Below are 20,600 nucleotides of genomic sequence, written 5' to 3'. Positions count from 1 at the left end.
GTTGATGTAAAATGTGTGAAGCATTTTCAGATCTTTTGTTCAAAGGCTGTATGTTAAGGGGAGAGTATCTTTAGTCATTAAGATGATAGAAGAAGAGATAGAGAGTCTGAATGAATTTCAGCATTTCTTTGTTTAATTACATGTACCTATTCTAAGACATGAACATTCTTATTTTTTCTTAACTCGTTGGCCATTCAGACCTTCAGGAAATGTCTCTCATCTCTGGTTGATCAAAGAGTGAATGAGAAATATTCTTGTTCTTCATAACTTACATACATTTTCAGACTTGAAAATTTTTCTGAAGTACTAAATATACTTTGTGTTCATTCTTTTGTTTCTAATAACTGCTGTCCTGATCTAAGCAAATTTTAAGCTTTTGTCCAGCAATAGGGAATGGACAACTGGAGCAAAACTCGACACTCACTTTTTGACTTGAACTAGGTTTTATGAAATTAAAAAGTCATTGAGATTCATCATGCTTTTAAGGAATTAAGCAAAGTGAGAAATGTCTGTCTCCCTGATACAGTGCCTTCTTTCTTTCTTTGTATCTCATACAGTTATAGCTATTTCTACGCTTCTCAATAGTAGAAATATTTTATTTTTCAAAAAATGGTAAGTCTTCAGCTCATTTCAGTGCAATGGATCTCACACCTACCTCACTGAAGTGTGAATTTCTGTCTTTACTCTGCCCCTCAGTAACAACCTTTTCTTCCCTCTCAACATTTGTACTTGCAGCCAGTCATGTTATAGGCAAGGAAAGGTTAGATCAGTGTGAGCAAAGCAATTTCATTTTGCTTTTTCAGACTGATTGTCAGAAATTACCTGCAGAGCGGGCTGTAAATTCTTCCTGAGTCTGGCCTAGGATGTTGCATTTTTGTAAATATGTTTTAAAGTCCTTCAGTCCTGATCTGACTATCTGATTGTTTAGGTGTTTGATATCTCCCCAGTTAAATTTTTTGAGCAAAGGATGACATTTTGAAAATTATATATTTTCACAGCACCCAGCATAGAGAGTTTCTTACTCAGTTGCTCTTTTATGTTCAAAATAAAACTCAATAGTAAAAGTACATAACCTGAAGTCATATCTGAATGTGTATCTGCTTATTCCAAATCAGACAAAACCAGAGATACCAAACTAACTAGACAGGGGCCACTTTCATGGATGTATTTCTATTCTTTCCATGAGAGATTTTATCACTTCCAGTCCAGAATTAAGATTTCAAATTTAGAAAGTAGATGTATATCAATAGTAAAAATATGTTAAATTTTAAATCATAGGCTAGATTTTTCTTTTCTTTGGATTCAGTGGAACTATTTAGAACAATTCCACATATGGATGAGGAGTCTCTGGATAAGCAGACTTAAGACTCCTTATTATCAAATTCCTTGCTGAAGTTGTATGAGTTTGAATGACTTCTTAATGAATTTGTGTTATTGGTGCAACTGTTGGAGCAAGGAAAGGTCACTAGAAAACTTGCAATCATGCCATGACCATTAGTGACATGGAAAACAATATTTCCCACTCTCTGTGCAAGAGGTATATATATAGAAAGAAGAATTGTGAAGCAAGGAATATAGTTATATTTTAGCAGAATTTTCAGCTTCCTTGAAGGTTCTTCTCCAGGGAGCATAAATTGATGTAATTAATTACAAAACCTCTCTAATCCCTTTAATTCTTTTCCCTCTTTGAATATTTTCTTATTTTGTAACTCTAGTTCTCTGCTGGCGGACTCTCCTCCATAATTTTTCCTTGCAGAAACCATTCAAAAATTGTTTCTGTTTTCGATGTTGTTGGAAATGTACTAAGCATTTAGGCCTGCAGGCAATGTTCAAGCTGTTAAATAGATGGATGAAGACCAGGACCACGTGCAGAGGCAGCCAAGGAACAGAATCTCAAGACACAATTGATAAAATGCTGTAGAAACTAGTTTGTTACAGAACTTCTCAAACTGATGGAGCAGAGAGAAAGGATGTATCCACTGTAGACAATAATGGATCTTGATTACTTGCACTCCAAAAAGGAGGAAAATAAAAAGTTCCTAGAGCATTCATCAGATGGGGAAGCCAATAGGGACAGAGAAGTGTGTGGTTTAACTTATGTTATGAAGAGATGATGTAGAAAAATCCTCACCAGAAATGACAACAGGGATAGGAAATGAAAAAAAGAAAAGCACAAATACTAATATAGAAATAACACCAGTTAAGGACAATGCAAAAATTGACACTGAGATCCAGGGAAAAGGCTTTCTTTAAATGGTGATATCCTAGAGAAACTAGCATAAGTGACGTGGTGATAAATCAGGATAAATGGTGTATAACTACCTCAAACTTGAAAAGTAATGCATAGACATAGCATTCTCAAGGTCCATTCTACAGTATGCAGAATAGGATATACAAATAGATATTAAAGAAAGCATAAAGTCAGCCATCTGTGTGCAAATATAACAGAGAATCTCTGTCAAACAGGACTTTTTGGCTGCCTCTGTACATTTTGAAATAATTACGTGATGGAGGGTAGAGCAGGGACTTGGTATTTTGGGAACTGACTCAGCTACTCCTGAGTTAGTCATCCTAGCCTCTCTTTACAGTTAATAGAGAGAATGGATGTTCCTCGTGAGCAGTTATTCTCATCTTGATGTGGTAGTCCAAAATGAAGCCATGAATTCCATCTTAGAAGCATCTTTTCACCACTGATTTTAGGGAAGCAACCATCAGATGCAGATGTCCAAAGTACAGGAGCAGGAACTGTGGTGAATGAATACCAGTTTAAATATTCAGCCACTGCATCCCATTCCATCATGTTGTCTACATAAGCCACATAAAAATAAAGTAACATAAGGTGACTGTCACACACTCAAAACCTTTTCAGAAAACCAGGATCAGGAAACACAGCTCTTGGTTCAGCTGGGAGCAGCAGACCTGCTCTGGTGCCAGGTATAAATACAGACAGCCACAGTGTAATGCTTCACAGAGCAAACACAAACCCAAATCCCTTGACAGGCTAATTCACAGCAATAATGCGATTTTAAGAATAACAATATCAAAATGAAGCCGTTTAGCTGAAGTGAAATAAAAAATACCAGCTCTGTCTGTAAATCTCCCCAGGGAGATTTTTGCTTTAAAGGGGGACACTGGAGGACACATTACAAAAGAAAAATTCAGGAAAGGAAAAGCATGCTTAAATTGCAGAATAAAAGTGAATATTAGAAGAAAAAAGAGAGTTTTCCCAAAAGTTGTCCATATCTGAATGATTAAAATTTAGAGGAAATCACATTCTGGCAAGTTAATGGAAATATAAAACCAAGGTAAGGCAGAACAAAAATATTCTAAAGTGCAGCTTGATAAAAAATTTTTTTTTTCATTGAAGCATGTCTGAAGTTTTCTTCTGGTTTATTATGATTCCACCTTTCATAAAGGCTGTGATCTGCTGCAGTGTAACAATGGAATTATGACAAAGTCCCTAAATATTGTTTGGAAAAAGATAACTCTGATGGGATTTAAGAGTCTCAATGCAGACTGGTGAATGATGTCCTGTTGCACTTGAAATCAAAGGAGAACCTTTCTCCCTTTTTTTTCCTATGGCTCTTTATAATGGTTTTATAGGTGCACAGAATGGAATGGAAAAAGTATCCTTATCTGTAGAGGAAAAGAAGAAACGAGCCACGCTTCTTGAAAATAAGGTTTAATTTTAGACATCCTTTCTAATAGCTCCTGAATGTGTCATCTAGGTAATTACAGGATTTATTTTAAAAGTATTGCTTAAAAGGAAGCTGCCATAATTATATGCACCTGAAGCTTTTCAAGACCTAAGTGGCTACATGCCTGGTGAAAAACTGACTATTAAAAGTTGTCCCAAATTGTAGGGTTAATGACTTCAGGTGAGCAGACCTTTTAGAAGGTTTAATTAATGTCTCTAGTTAAAGATATGGATATAGGTCCTATGGAGACCCCTATTATATATGAACTAGTGACACAGAAAAACTGTGATGCCAAATTGTATTTAAAACTTTCAGAAACAGAAGAGAACTGTTGTCATTTTTGTTTATGTTTGCTAAGGGTTGTGAGTATAAATTCTTTGGACTGGACTTGTCTCCTGATTTCTACATGTGAGATAAATTTTTTATCCTTTCCTGTGTGATTCCTTTAAGCAAAGCTTAAGCTTGGGAGCTTAATTCTTTAATAATGGCATGTGAGTGTCACTGGTGGTGTTTGCTCAGCTTGCCTTGCTAAGCAGGGGGACATTTTTATTACTTTGAATGCATTGGCTGCCCACCTGGTACCAGATCTAGGGTGGATTTTTGGTTTTTTGGTTACTGTGAGAGATTACTCTTTTCTAGATCCAAAAGGACCTCATAATTTCCCAAATCTTTCCCCATTAGACACTGACTTAACATGGATGATCTTCCCTGGGGGTCACTGGAAGCAGGACAGAGCACAGCACTGCCCTGAGTCCTCTAACTGTCTTGAGTTTTTTCTTTTCCTGTCAAAGTCTCTTGTTTTGAGGGCTACAAAGCATCTTTTTGGGAAAATTGTGTTCGTGAATATATGATCAGGTACACTTTACTCTCTTTTTGTAGTATGCTCAATAAAAGATGTTAGAACCATAAGATGTTCAAGCAGGTGATCAAGTCTCATGATTTCAGTGGAACAGGTGTGTGTAAAATTAAGGAGTTATTTTTGTTTGTTAGTTTTTTTGTTTTGTTTGTTATGCCTTATCTTTCTACCTGTCACAGTCAGGAGCAAAACAATTAGAATATTGCTCTATTACAGTTTCAAACAAACTGTGAAGGGTTAAAAATCTTAGGCTTTCCTTATCTCCTCTCCTTCCCACCCACCAAGCCACAGGGATGACTTTTTCAACCATGCCAGAAGTGGACTATTACAACACTAGGTTTAAAAAGCCCTAGATGTATTTGAACTAATAGAACTAGACTTCCAAGACTTCCAATGGATTTGTGGATCATGGTTGGCTGATCTTTCAATTATACTAGACTAGGAGTGTAGTTTGACCACATCTTATGTGAGATATCTCAAGAAAGAGAAGCAGATGAGGGAGCTGAGCATGATAGAATCTGTGAATACTTCAGCTGAAGGAGGTTGAAAATATCTTTCAGATATTTGTAACATTGTGAGCAAAACTTTGACCAAAAAGCAAATAATCAGGCAAAATCCTCTGCAGTTTCTACACTGTTTTCACCAGTACAAGTTCTGTGATGTTTAAATTGCTGAGCTAATGGTGCTGCCTTTCATTAGTAGAAGTACTTACAGAGCCTTACTTCTCTGTCTCTCTCTGTATTTCTGTATGCTATTTTGAATCTTTGATACATCAAGTAAAAGCACTGGTAATCCCAAAGGTCACTAGGGAAGATAATTGTTCTACACTTTTAACTCTTATTTTATTAGGAAACTTGGTCAAAACAGTACTACTTGGTGAGAAAGTAGACATCGGTTTTGTTTTTTTCAAAATTCCTGAAATTTAGCTGAAGAATGTATTTTTTCAATATAAATTGACTAATTCTTTTTTCCTGGAATTTGTACAGCCTACACAGCCTATACTATTTTTACTGGAAATTTGCACCTTAACAACTTTATTAATAGCTATGAATCTGACTGACTTTCATGATTCTGCTCTGTTAAAGTTAGACATAGGAGGCCCATTTGAGGCACAGGTTGTTGATGAGCAAACAGAGGAATACATTGTTGTACAAATCAGCCAGAGTGAAGACACAGGATCAAGGAGGAGGCGCCAGCAGCAGGTGATAGTCTTTAAACTCTCTTTCACTTTTTTTGAGATGTGTTTTATCATTTATTTCCATCACTACTGTGTGGATTAAGTAGCCATGCTTCTTCTTGTTGCAAAGTGTTTCACTTTCAGCATTAGAAAACTTACTGTAATTAAAGTTGCATTTCCTTTTGCCTTATAAGGCTTCTCTGGACTTCCTGCTTCAAAATTTTGTTCTCTGTATTCAATGCAAAATGTGTTTTGGCATCCTCCCTCTGCAGGACATCGTGGAGGTGTCTCTCACTTCATTGATTGAGTATGAGGATGAGTTAATTTGATTAAACCTGAGCACCCCTAACAAACCTAATCAGGGAGAACTGATTTAGGCTGATTTTATTCCTGACCCACAAAAAACCCCACAAAAATTGTCAGAAGAGTGAAAAATAGGAATAAAACCCTGTATCAGAGACATATCACTATCACTGACTTCTGCTAATATTGCTATATGACTCTCTTGCAGGTGGTATACAACTGGTCTCTACCCTTAAGTTCAAGAAGAAATCAGCAGATCTTCACAACTAGAACCTTTCAGATACCAAACAGGTTGGCTAAGAGACTGAAAAATTATGCATTTAAGGAGCAGTTTCCAAAGACTTGACTAAGATAACGTTTTAAAAATAATTATCACTGCATGTTTCAGAAGGGCAGGAAAGGATGACTTCTTGCTCTTTGAAAGTATTTACAAGACTGGTTTGTACTTGAGTTAATTTCTAAAAAATGCTTTTTAGAAGGATAGAGTTTGTTTGGAGGTGTTTGAGGAGTTACTTGCTTTAGTAAAGATGTAGCAAGTATATTGATAAATTCTCAATATAAAATAATGCACAAATAAAACTAAAGGTATTTCATTCCAGGAATAAGCAAAACTTCTTTATCTTTCACCAGAGGCACCATCTTCATAAACATTCAAGCTTTCCTGCAGGAGTCTGGAAGTGTTCCTCTCTCCATGAAGCATCAGTACCTTCATGCAAATATAGAGGCACAAGTAACAGTAGCGTCCATCATCTTAGTAGGCGTTTACGTGCTGATCATATTGGAAGTAAGTCAGTTTTGTACTTGGATTTTATTTTTTTCCTAAGCTGTAAGAGGAGCACAAGAAGAAGTTTCAGTCGTGGGCTTTGATATAATTTTAAAATGTGCATTTAACTTCTTCATACACCATCAGTGTTGCTAATGATATGAATAAGATACATGTGGGGAAATTGTTCTGCATTGTAAGTGATTCTGCCAAGTTCTTTTAATGTTACAGTAATCTTGTATGTTTTTCTATTAGGCTCTATAAGTTTTCTAATATTTCAACAGAATTAGTTTTTTTGTGAAAGTAAAGATAGGTGAGAATTGCAAAAGGTATGGAAAATTTGTTTTTAAGTATTGAAGTATTTTATAAGGTAAAACAAAAAAAGCGTATTGTTGTTTACATTCTCTAAGGTACCTCAAATTATGAACTTAGTGTACCTTCAGCAGGTTAAAATGAACGTATATTTAATAAGTGCCTTTTAGGCATTCTTTAACTGTATTATTTGAAGAGGAAATATGAAGTCAAGGGGCAGGGAACTTTTAACATATGTTGCAGCAGCATTACAAAACCTTGAGGTACTAAATAAAATAAAAATGCATTGCATCACACTAAGAATGGAAAACATATCATAAATAACACAGAACTCAAAGTGAATTCTTTGAAATGAAAACACTTACTGTTATCTTAAAATGAATTGCAAACGGGGAGGAGCACTTTAAAAAAAATTATTTTTAATTCATATGAGCATCCACACTGTCAATCCTCTGAGTTGAATCAGGCCTGATTTACATTAGTATGAAACTAAGAAATGAATGAAATCAAGTCTACAAGGTACTCCACAGTACATATGTTCAGCATGCTCATTTTTCTTCCACAGCCATTGCATATTTTGAGCTTTTCACCCCATTCCCTATTGAAATGGTAAGGCTGTAAAACTTCACCTAATCAAATACCAATAATGGATGCACACAACACAGCAGATGCTTTAGACATTTAGATTATGTTGTTCAGCAATGATTATGTCTTTCTAAACCTAAAAATACCTCTAGGTACATTGTAAAAGAACAAAGACACATTATATTAAATGTAGAGGGGGATTGGACTAGATTTTTCTATAAGTATGTGTAGGCATGCAGCACAGTCCCAAAATAGTCTTAACACTTTTAAATGCAACTTATTTTTTCCAAAAATCTGAACAAAACAAAACCCCCCACCCCTAAACCCCCAAGCCCAACTATGCAACCTTTCAGCAGTTGCAAAAACATCAGGTTTTAAATATAAGTAAAGGTGTGTGTGTGGGGGGAGGGGTGTTGTGTTTTCATCCTGAAAATCTGCTTTGGAAAAATTAATGTGGAAAAGGGAAAGAAGACTTGAAACTGAAAAGCAGAGCCAGGGAAAGCATTAGTTTTCCTGTTACTTTTAAGAAAAGGACTTAAAACAACTCATTAAATTATTTTTTCTGTGAAAATATCAGGGAAAGATTTCTACTGTTGTTGGCTGAAAAGTTATTTCTCCAAATTCAAAAGTAGAAATAGATTCTCATAAGTAAACTTTTTTGAAATTTAGATTGTGGAAAGCTACATATTGCATCTTAATGTTAGTTATTTTCTCCATAGCATCTATAGAAATGACAAATGCGCCAACGAGAGTAAATTCTAAACTCTTTATTTCTTAGTTCTATGGTTCCCTTGTGGATTTCTTGCAAGCAATGGATGCTAGTATTGTTGGAATATGTAATACCGGCTTTCATCATATTCAGTATTTATAACTTCAATGCCTGAAGTCCTGCTTTCTCAACACATTGCACTCTCTATCCCTTTAGCTGTTATCACTGTTGGAGAAGTCAATGTTACTGCAGAAACTGCCTCTTTAATTTTTTAAAGAGATAGATTTTAACTTTTGGTGTTGCTGCTCCCCATCTTTTATCAGTCTTTATTATTTTCCTGCATTTTATTAATTATTATTTGCAATACAACTTCAAATTCAGTAAACATCCAAACTAGTTTTAGAGCTATATTTTCTTTAAAAATGAAGAAAAACGAAGCATTTTATGTATTACAAATCACAAGAGCCTCTATTTCCTCCAGCACAGCCCTTTTTTCCCAAGCATGAATGGTAGATCTTGCCCACAGCCTCCTCAGCCCCACTGTCCTCACGTTTTAATCTTTTCGTGCCTTCTCCTCTTGGTCTTTGCTACCTCAGTCACCAGGGACTGTGCAAGAGCTTCTGCAAGAGCTTCTGCTTCCTGCAGATACAGGATGATGGGAGAAGATTGTAAAGTAAGAAGTCCCAGCTGGAAACTGAAGAGCATTTACTGTAAACAATTGTCTTCTCCAAACTTTGAAGCAGCTGTTTGCCTGATGTTAGCATCAAATGTCTCAATTAAGCACCCCTCCTAGTCAGTGGAGGTCTCAGGATGTGCTCTTCTTCAGAAAACAAGATGTTGAACTTCATTTCTTCAGGCATTGATTTTCAGTGTTGTTCCTTTTGAAACTGATTCCATGTTATGTATCCATAAAAAACAAATATGTTTCTCATAGAATAAGATGCCCATTTTCCTCTTTAATTTCCAGTGACTTCTAGTTTCAGGCTTAACACAAATATGAATATTCTTCGCAGTTACTTCACAATTCTGCTACTCTACCTCTGAAAATTTTTATATTGCTTTTGACTCCCTTGATCATGCCTTAGTTTTTTGTTTGGAGTTTATGGGATTTTTTTTTTACCTTTATGCAATCATCTGTTCTTTCATTAGATGTTAATTCTCTTGAAAATTATTTTCTTCAAATATCAATCTGTTCCCTCTTAGCATTTCAGTCTCCTATTCCCTCCCCTTGTCCCAAAGGAGAAAGACATTCAGCTTCCTGTGGTGCTTCTGCTTACATCTAATCTATACCATTTTATAGACTTGTTGAAAACCACAAAGTATTTAATTTTGTTCTTGAAAGCATAAACTGCACAGGAAATAAAAAAACTGAATGTTAAAATAGGAAGAAAGAAAGGAAGGAAAGAAAGAAAGGAAGGAAAGAAAGAAAGAGAGAGAGAGAGTGTGGCAGGTTTACTTTTGTTGATCTCAGCTCTTCTGTCTGACCCTTCAGGATTACTGTGGAAACACTGGTTAAAATGGGTTACAAGTATGTTTTCACATTGGTCTACAGGGACATCTGGTGTAAAAGGTGGATGTACAGAGTTCTACACTGATGTTGTTGCATTAAATCTGTTTACAATGCATTTTCAGAAAGGCTTTCTCGATTTTTGATCCTCAAAATGCATATACTCTCTTGACTGTAAACTTGAAAAAAAATTAGGAAATTTAATTTTTATAAACCCCTGCTCCGAACATTTTTTCTTTCAGCTGAATCTATTTGATCCTTTGCCTTGTTTCATTTCCATAATTTCTTCCAGAAAAGCATTTTCCTATGTGACTAAAGTGATTACTTGTAGCTCATTAACTGAATGATTTATCATTTGTGGTCATAAGGCATGGTCAAGGAAAAGAAGTGCAGATAAAATTTCATTGTTAGATATCAGTTAGACAGATTTGTTAGATATCAGAGAAATACAGTTAGATACCTTTGCTTTCTCACCTTGTCCCTGTTTTTGTCTAGACAAAATGGGATAATGTGCTGGTTAAACTAAAGAGAACTCTATCTGCCCATCCATATCTTAAAATATCTGTTAAAATATGAAAGTTTTGCTGGTATGCAAAAAAGTGTTTTTGGATTTATAAAGCTCTTATTTGTAATTATTAACTGCATATTTGCAGCTATGTTGAAGCTGCATTAATTAGAAATAAGGAGGAATGCTAGACATAAATTATTAAAGGATAGAGCTCATTAATTGAAATGAATTAATGTGTGCCCTTGTCCAACACTTTCCTCTAATAATATATTTGTTTTGTGTTGTGTGTTAAAATGCAGTGTAAGCCATTTATGATACTTGAATGAACAGAAGCAAACGTAAAAGTAATTGCCTTTTAAAAGCTATTTCGTAAAACATTACATTTAATCAGGAGAAAAGGCAAAATAACATTTATTATACCAAGTTAATTTACAAAAATTGAAGAAAAAATAAGATACCAATAGCATATCAAATAGGAGGAAAGTGTATCAGAAAAAATAGCCGAAAAGCAAGTATCAGAAATTCTATGAGAGTCTCCATAGGACTTATCACAAATGGATTATTTAGCTTCATACCCTGTCTTCTAATTAGCACTAAGGAAGATCTTGCCAGGATCTTTTAAGTGGCATTTTAATGATCTGACATCTTGAATGACATTTACATATCTGTATTTCTTCTTAAAACACAAATACTTGAAAATGCAAGATCTGGTCTTAAAAGCTTATTTTGTTGCTAACATGAAGTATGGGCTTATAATCACAATTTAAATTACTTTAATGGAAATGGAATGTGTCAGTTTCTCTCCATATTACTTTTCTATTATTAACTAACTTAAATTATGAATAAACATCCCCTAAGCTTAATTTCTTTGACTCGCATCAGAGTGATTTTTAATAGCATCTAACAACCAGAAATTAGTTCCAGAGAACTAAAATTTTATGTGATTTTAGTCTGACTATTTTTCTGTCATTGCAGGCTGGTTGAACCAGTGTTTACTGGCAGGAAACATTTTTACAACTGGAATAAGGGGTTATTACTGCAGTGTACACTCACACAGTCCAGATTTTTTATGAGAAAAATTATGCTTTAGAGAGAGAATAGGAAAAGAGAAGAAACAGTCCTTGTCTATTATGAAGCATGACACTGAGTGATAGAAATAGGCTAATCTTAAAATATCAGATATTTTTTTCTGATAAGGAAAGTAACAGAAAATGTGACTGATCACAAAAGTGATCAGCTTAGCATGGCTTCTGACTTCCCACCCATTCTTGTATTGATTTGTCTTTAGATACAGACTGAGAAGAGTGTGGATTAGAATGTTCCCACCTCCACATATGTCCTCCCAAAAGACTGGTAGCAAAGGAACCGAAGAAAATCCATAGCAGTTATTGGAAAAGACCATGAGAAAAAGGAAGTAGTAGCTGATGCACTCCCTCGCCTTTTGTCGGAGAGAATATATTCCTGCTGCTATGGATTTTATGTGCTTTAGGATTAAAAAAAATGTGAAGAGGAATTAAAACAGTGCTGTAGGGTTGCCAGAAAATTAGGGACAGATTATCGGAACAAACCTTATACTCTCCGTAATAAGCGTCCAAGCCACTCCTCCCTGGGCAAGAACAAAAGTTTCCTCTTATCTGCCCCACTGTCTGCAGGTGGTAGGGAGTAAAAGAACCCAGAAGTTTTAAATACTGTGACTCTGAGGGTTGTACAGAACCTAAATCAGGGTAATGAAACCTAAACATAACATCCAGTAGTAAAACTTACCTTAAATAGAAATTGAGCTTCCTCTGGAACAGTCTAACCTCATCTGCCCTGGGCAACAAATGGTTTTGGATCTTGTTTGGAGTCCCCATAACTCTAAAGCACTTTTACGGTTCAAAAGTTCATTTCCCTCCCTAGCTCCCCAGCTGAAACTGTGCACTTTGATGAGGGCACTCTTGCCATCCCCACGAGAACTGGTTTTAGGACATAAACTGAAGGTGTGCAGTAAAGCTTGCTGAGGTAGATGCTGGATGCCTGGAGATCCAGACACAGGACAGATCCATCTATCCTGTCTCCCAGAGTGAAGTATTCAACAAGGGGTACCTATATATTCTTCCAGAGAGAACAGCCTGCTACTGAGCTACCAGTTAAGAAGTACAGACAATTCCCTAATGCCTTTCCCTAATTGAGGAGGAGGCTGTGACCTCTCTGTATTTTGATCTCAGTACATCTTGAGAAGATAAGAATTACTTTCAAGTTGCTGTGCAGGAGCATTGCTAGTTGCTCCTTATGAGGAGGATTTTATTAGTACTCCCAAGGTGTCAGGATTTCTATTGCTTGTTTAGAGTAGAGACAGTGCCAACAATAAGGAGGGTCTAAAAGGACAGAGCCAGCACCAGTAAGATAAACTAGTCCTTTTTAACTGCCCTAGCTACAGCAAAGGGAAGAGAGCTTGAAGGAAGAAAAATCCTGTAAGATGAGGAAGGGATGGGTATCAATTAAAACAAAAATGCAATACAATAGCAAGCAAAATCCCCAGCTGGATCACAGCTTGATATGTTATAATAACAATTTTATATTATTAATCCAATATGAATATTGATTTTACACTGACTATTGCCTGCCTAATTGTTAGATCTATCTTTGTAGAAGTCTGGCTGTGCTCTGAATATGTGTGTTTTAAAGAAAACACTCCTTTTGGGCGCTGTGGTACTTCAGCAGCATGTAAACTGTCTTTAATTAAGAATGAAATAGGAAAGAAATTGCCACTGGATGGTGCTGCTCACTATTCTAAGGACTAGATGGAATTGTCTGCTTTGAAAGGTGTAGTCAGGCTTCTCTTTTCACAGAATGCTATTTTTTGAAATAATACCACTCATATTTTCAACACTAAATGCAAAAACTAATTTCCAAATGGCTGTTTGCTAGTTTCTGTGCCTTTTAAATCTAATTTTGAGCTGTATTTTGTTCAATTTGTGAAAGACTGGCAAATACGAATGTTTTGTCCTGCCTCGCATACTATTTTTTTTTGGTGGATTGGTGTGTTTCCTTTCTGTTTGAGAGAGGGAACAGAACATTAAATTAGCTTAATTGAATGCTGCCGTTCAACTTCTACCCTGCCTACGGCAACCAGAGGGGTAGAGAGCCATGAAGTCTTAAAATTTTAACAAGTTGTTAGAACTCCTCTAATGCACACAAACAGGGATGAGAACCACTCAGCTCTTTCTGGGGCCTCAGATGGTGTCTTCCTTCAGCAAGAGCAAAGACAAAAGTGGAAGAAAATCTGAAAGTGTAGGGGGCAGGCTTGAAGGGAGGTATGATGACATGATTTAAAGAGGAAAAAAATTCAGAGCAAAAAAGTGGAGTGAAAAAAGACAGGAGATGTCAGGGATGAAAGACTCTCCAGAGGAACTGCTAGCTGGAGCAGAAAGTTCTGTGCAAAAGTAATGCAAGTACTGCAGCCTGCTCTACTGTTCATAGTGCATGGCTGTGTTTCTGTATGGTTTATTAACCTACTGTTTTAGGAGGGCTGACAAAAATTCAGACTGGGAAGGTAAAATTTAGTTATTTGGTCCATGTCATTTGTTTACTAGAAATTCCCAGTCTTACTAGTCTCAAGAATAGAGATAACTGAGACAACTGGGAAAATACAAATGGTGGCATCTTCTTCAGTTTCAGAAAATGTTCTGAAACTGTAAATGTAATTGAGCATCACTCAGTCCTCACAAGTGTAGTTAGGACACAAAGAATGAGGGTGTGCATTGGGAATGCTGTCAAAGTGCCTGGAGGGGATGGAGTCAGCAAAGCCTGCTGGGGTAGGTGCTGGAGAGCTGGATTGACCCTTGCAAGACTGAAAGCTTGTTCCTAGGCCAGCCTGTAGGTAAACAATGGCTTTGGTCATGTCGGCCCACAGAAGCAGTTTGGTTTATTTTCTTCTGGGTTCTTTACTGGCTCATGACCAGATCTCTTTACTTAAGTCATGTAGAACATGTTTTATGAAGCTTAAATATTACAGGAATGAGTACCTTGGTACATAAAAATGATCACTATCCTCTCTTTCTGCAGGGCTCACCTTTCTATTAATGTGACTAGACTCAAGGCCCTGATTTACAGAACATGAGTTTGTTCATTTTTCTATGTGTCTGTCCACTTCTGTAACAAGGCAAAATCCCAAAATTCATACCAAGTACAGATTTGCTTTTAAAATTTGACTCAGAGGGGCTATCAAGCTATCAGATGTTACTGGATAGTACCTTTTGGAGTTTTCTGGAGATATATAAAATGGATTTTCTTAACATCAGAACCATTCCACATGTTGAGTCTGGAAAGCATCCACTTATGACTGTAGTGAGATAGGTATGGCAATGATCCTGATAGAAATATTAGCTAGCTATTTCTGATAAAAATATTACCTTTTTATCCCTCTTTACCTTAATATTCTGAGGTGAGAGGCTATTTCAAGACAAAACTCAGTCTAGCAGTCATTGCAACCCTCATCTCATAGAATTACACCCTCTTCTGGGTCCTCTGTCCATCATCTCTACAAATGATACTTGCCCCCCTTCCTTTCTAGTTCTATGTTCTTTTCTCCAGCTTTACTTTTTCCTCAAGTTTCCAAGGCATGAAAATTCAATAGTTTGTTTCATCTCATGCATCAAGAGTATATTTTTGTTTGCATGATTCAAGGATCTCTTTGAACCACTTAATCCAATGTTCCATATCGGCATGAGGCTTTAGTCATTCAGTTTTCTCTACAAACAGCAAACAGTGATATAGCTGAGGAAGAAAACTCATAGACTCTGAAAAGATTGTAAATTGTGCACCTTGTTCATTCAAAGCCTTTGACAGAGCTTTGGAGTAACAAATATCTCTGCAGAATCCAGAATCAGCCTACAGATTTTTGATATAGAAGAGGGGAATTAATTAATCTGGTAATTTATTCACAGGAAATAATTTGATTTCTTAAATATCTTTCTCTGTCTATCCCTCTCCCTGATTCTCTCTCTGCATTGTTTTATGTATAGAAAAAAATTGATGTTAGCTTAATGCAGTTACTTCATCACAGGATTTCAGGACTGCCTATCCTAGACAAGAATTGTAAGATTTCCTTACCTTGTATTTCTTAACTTATTCTAGTTAATGTGCTGCTGTAGTTTAACCCCAGCCAACATCCAAGCCCCAGGAAACTGCTACTTCAGTCCCCCACCAGAGGGATCAGAGAAAAAATTGAAAGGACAAAAGCTAGAAAACTCATGGATTGTGATAAAGACAGTTTAATAAGCAAAGTGGAAGCTGCATGCAACCAAAGAAAAACAAGGAATTACTTCACTTCTTCCCAAGGGCAGTAAGGCATTCGGACATCTCCAGGAGTGCAGGGCCCCATCATACAGAGCTTGGGAAGGCAAACACCACCACTCCAAATGCCCCTCCTTCCTCCTTCTTCCCCCCTCTTTATATACGGATCATGGTGTCATATAGTCTGGAACATCCCTTTGGTCTGTTGGAGTCGGCTGTCCTGGCTCACAATCTCCCATGCATCCATACTCTGCTCATCAGCATGGCAGTAGGAAAAGCAGAAAAGGCTTTAGCTCTGTGTAAGCCCTGCTCAGCAATGACAAAAGCACCTCTACCTTATCAACCCTATGTTCAACACATATCCAAAATACAGCCCTCTTGCAGCTCCTGTGAAGAAAACTAGCTCTACCCCGGCAAAAACCAGCACACATATCATAGGGATAAAAGTGAACTAATACAGGTAGTATTGGAGACCATATAGTGTTACTTTTAATCACTTTCTATTTAAGATAATCATCTTGTATAGGTTTTATATTGAGTAGCATTGTATTAGAAAGTGACAAACTGTTGCCTTCCATGACTTCCCCTAAGGAAGGGTTGTTTATACCAGGACTTCCTCCACTGACATTAAATCAGAACAAGTAATTTGGCACACTATCTAAGCAGAAATAGTTATTATAGCAGAATATCATAGATGGGTGCTTTCTTTCCTCAGGGTTGAGTAGATGTTCAGAAATTATAAAATTTGCTACAGAGTCTAGTGTTTCCATTTAAAAATAATAATTTAAGGTTGGGTATTTGTCTTTAAAAAGAGCTTATTGAATATATATGAATATATATGGAATATTATTTTCACAGTTACAAGCATAAATATTTATTATGCAAAGAATGAATAAGAATGCATGTTAGTACTAAGATATGATAGTGTTTCTAAATCCACAGATTTCTCCAGACTTCTCTTAACTGGTCTTGGTTGCACATTTCATGCAAATGGCAGTACTATAGTATTGATCCACCATGAATTTCTTAAAATGAGTAAACTTTTGATCCAGGATTTTTTTTCCCTTGCAAGACATACTTATGTACAGTGATGCAGTTTTGACATATTTTGACTTATAAAAATGAGATTCATGATTAGATTTTCTAAATGTTGAACCTAGTGTAAAGTGTTATTTTACAATTCATGCCTGCATATATAGAATACATGTAGAGAGTTTCCTAATCTTCAGATGAAGATAGAAATAGCTGTTCTTGCTGTCACAGATTTTTGTGATGCTTGGAGTCACTTTGGGATTCTTGATGCACATCATCTTTCACCAGTGTACCTTCCATGCTTACCTCAAGAGTTGCTTTAGCCCATCCCTGCACACTGCACCAGCATGTCATACTTTCTAAGCTATGTGAAGCAGCTCCTTTTTGCCTCATTAAAATCCCTACAGAGTTTACTTTCAACTGCTTAACTAGGTAATTCTAAGGCAATTAATTTTCTGTTATCCTTCATTTTGCACAAGCTGTTGAGCACATCCCCTGTGAAGGGTTCCCAGGTGCTGGACACCGTGCCCCAAGGCTGAAGGAGCTGCAGTTCTTGCTTCTGCAGAGCTGCTGTCCGGAGCAAACAGAGGGCAGGAGGGTGAGGACAGCTAAAACATTAGCTGCCATCGCCAGCTGAAAGGGAGATATGCTACTATGCTTTCACTAACTGGTACTGCTCAGTCTCTTTACCAGAGGTGAGCGTGTGGAAAATCAAATAAATATATCTGTCGTCACAAGCTTTCCTTATCTTCTGCTCTGAACTCCTTTGTATCTGACTATATCCTATATTTCTAGTCTGTTGCTTAAAATGTGTCCAGATTTTAAAATTTGCCAGAAATAAAAAAAATTTCGATGGATTAAGAATTTGGTGCCATTCAGCTTTGAAGTGGATCTACAGCAAGGCAGAGTTCAAAGTATTTCATTTCAAGGCTTTTATTTACCTTTGTTTTCTATCATAAGCCCAAATTTTCAGTCATGTTCCTTGACAGTTAGGAAAAATTACCTAAATTTTAAAGCTAAATTACCATTGTTTTTCTGCAATTTCCATTTTTGATTACAGCTTCTGATTCTAGTGTTTGACTTCTGCATTAGTTTTCCAAAATATGGGGTGTTTTATCCACTAAAGAGTGAATCAAATATGTGTACCTATGAAAGACTGAAGTTTCATCTGTATCCTGCTAAAACAACTGGAATAGTCCACAGAATAGCAGGCCACCAAAATTTGTAAAATGCATGACAGCAAATGATAAGATAACTCCATCAAGGGATGTGACTGAGGAGCACATTTTCAGAGGCACTCAGGCTAATAGTGTCTTGACCATCTTTAGTAAAAACTGTGGAAAAAAAATCTCTTCCACTGCTGAGGATGTTTTATTTTAACCAAATCAATCCTTATTAAAACATAAAATGGAATAGATACAAAACATAAAGTCAGAAAGAAAGCTATCCTAGGGGAAATTTTATTTTTCTCCCTCCTTGTCACCTGAGAATAAAGAAATAAACTAGAGACTTTATAAAGTCTGAGGGATTTGGCTGTTGGTTTTATAAGGAAGAACTCAGCTATTCTGAAGGTAGGTGAAAAATACATAAAACTCATATGTGGATATAGGTTTGGTAATAACTTGTTGAAATGCAGCAGTGTTGCCACTTTATCAAATGCAAATTAATTTATCAGTAAAATAAGAAGTTCAATAAAAACAGGCTTCACTGGAGACAAAATGGATAAGAAATGAATATGGGTTTTGTTTGAAGCTTTACATTAAAATCATTGACACTTATATTTCAGCTGCTATTTATGACTTAAAACAAAGGATTTCTGGAAATAAAATGCTTGGTATGATAAATCATTTACCAAATATCTTCAGAAATGCATTATAGAAATGCATGTGTCCTGGATTTCATCTGGGAAAGATATTCTCTGAAATAGCACCCAGGTTGTCACTCAAAAGGCTTCTAAATATTTTCTTTTGCCTCCTGGAACACCATACAAGATGTAGGGTTTAGAATTCAGATTAATTTTTAAAATGATGCTCTTATAGTCTACCAAATGGTTTGATGAACTCAGTGCAAAAATTACAAAGCACTTTCAAATAGATAAAGAAATTTAAATCTGGGAAAGGTCTAGGCTTTCTAAATCCAATTTGCATTTTAGTTCTGCAACTGTATATTGTTAATCAATATCAAGCAAAAAGACTTGTGGCATAAATTGTTTGGATAGCTTTAATGTCTTACTTTAAAATGAACTCCTGAATTAAGAGTATGGAAACTATTAGAATCAGCATTCAGCACATTGTGTTTATCACACAGCAGGCAATCATGAGACGAACTTTCTACAGAGAATTATGGAACAAAATGGCTATAGTAGCCTTTCCTAGTCTTTGCTTGTTCTGACTGACTCTATGAGGTTTTTATCAACACACCTATGTTGTTGACACTGTTGTTTCACAGTTGTAGCTTTGTGTATTTTAATTTTTTATATAAATTACTGTAAATATCCATTCCCTATTTTTTTTCAATTTGTTCATCTCTTAGACTTGTAATGTCCCACATCAGTAAGCTCTAAACTGAATCCTGCTTTGTAAAGAGTGAAATCTGTGCTGCATAGTTTTCAGTAGCACTTTGTATTGCTGTTACTGTCCCTTTGACAAAGGCAAGAGCCCTCTCCTCTGCTGTTGCATTAAGTCAGCACTGCTTGGTATTCTTCAGACAAAAGTAAAGCTGATGGTGATGGTGGATGCCCTTTTTGCAAAGAGTTTATAAGGTTTGCAGTTGGAATGGGAGGTGGGGAGCTCTAGCACACAAACTGATACACTAAAAGCTTTGTATCTTCCTCCTCATCAGTTCTGTCTTTCTCATCTCCGTGGTCATTGCACAAGGGTGTGCCCTTTCTTAAGATAGAGAACAATCAGATGAATGTAGATGATTTTTCACTTAACCTTTAAAAATGTCTTTAGATCAGAAGTCCACTAAATCTCTCAGCTTTCCTGGGATTAAGTCTCTGTCTTAATTTATTTCTAAGCTCTTTCAATTCTGTACCTGAGCTGTTGTTTATGGGTACACTCCAAGAATCATCCTGAAAAGATACTCATCCTCCTGCCAATCTTCAAAAGGGTTGGCTCATCTGTGGTATTTTTCAAAAGAATAATAATGGAATTTTGCTTGATATAAAGCCCTCCAAATGTGTATTAGATGGATTTGTGGATCAAAGAATGTCAGCACTCGTAACCTGCACCTCCTAACTTTTATATTTGTAAGTTTTTAAAAATACCTGTGCAAATGTTATTTGTTTGGGGTTTATTTTCTGTGAAAAGAAAATTAAAGAGAGTAATCTGTTTTTTCCTTAAGCTTCCTAAATATCAAATTTTGAATATTTACAGGTCTCAGAGTTTACATAAGTGTTCTTTCTAGGCTTTACATTACCTTATGACTTTTATTTGATAGTTTACTGGAATGGAGAGTTGTACATTTACTAAGTTTTTCGTAATAAAGCTTTGCACCTTGTTCATTCTTCAGGATATACCTTTGTATATCCTTCTTGAAAAACCATCAGAATGAAGGAACTGACAGATGACTTAATTTGTCAGCTTCTTTCTGCATAAATTCAAGCCAATTTCACCTATAGGTGACAGCAAACTCTTGGAAACTGAAACTGCAGTCAACCCAATGTGAGCAATTAAGCCCACGACAGTGACAGCAAAAGTGCTTCTGTGGAAATATGCAAAAAATCTGTAGCTAAACAAATCTCAGAAAACCTAAGATATCTTTCTGAGAACTGCAAAAGAGCCATCTAACGTGGGTGGAGATTGCATGAGGAGAAAACCCTCAGTTTGAGGACAGCTGAGGATTTCCCTGTAGCCTACATTTGGGCTTTGC

General features: G+C 36.2%; 1 protein-coding gene across 1 annotated transcript in view; it reads left to right on the top strand.

Moving 5' to 3' along the window:
* The window catches only part of OCA2 (OCA2 melanosomal transmembrane protein), a 182,747-nt gene that overhangs the window by 53,245 nt on the left and 108,902 nt on the right, over positions 1-20,600 (top strand). The window contains exons 8-10 of the mRNA XM_064715016.1: positions 5,599-5,756; positions 6,243-6,325; positions 6,665-6,818. Coding sequence (XP_064571086.1) covers positions 5,599-5,756; positions 6,243-6,325; positions 6,665-6,818 — 395 coding nt within the window. The remainder of the gene's footprint in view (positions 1-5,598; positions 5,757-6,242; positions 6,326-6,664; positions 6,819-20,600) is intronic.

Source organism: Zonotrichia leucophrys, chromosome 1 (genome assembly GCF_028769735.1).
Source record: "Zonotrichia leucophrys gambelii isolate GWCS_2022_RI chromosome 1, RI_Zleu_2.0, whole genome shotgun sequence".
In the NCBI taxonomy this organism is placed as follows: Eukaryota; Metazoa; Chordata; class Aves; order Passeriformes; family Passerellidae; genus Zonotrichia; species Zonotrichia leucophrys.
The sequence above is the reverse complement of the archived record's forward strand: the minus strand, read 5'-3'. Positions and strand labels throughout refer to the sequence as shown.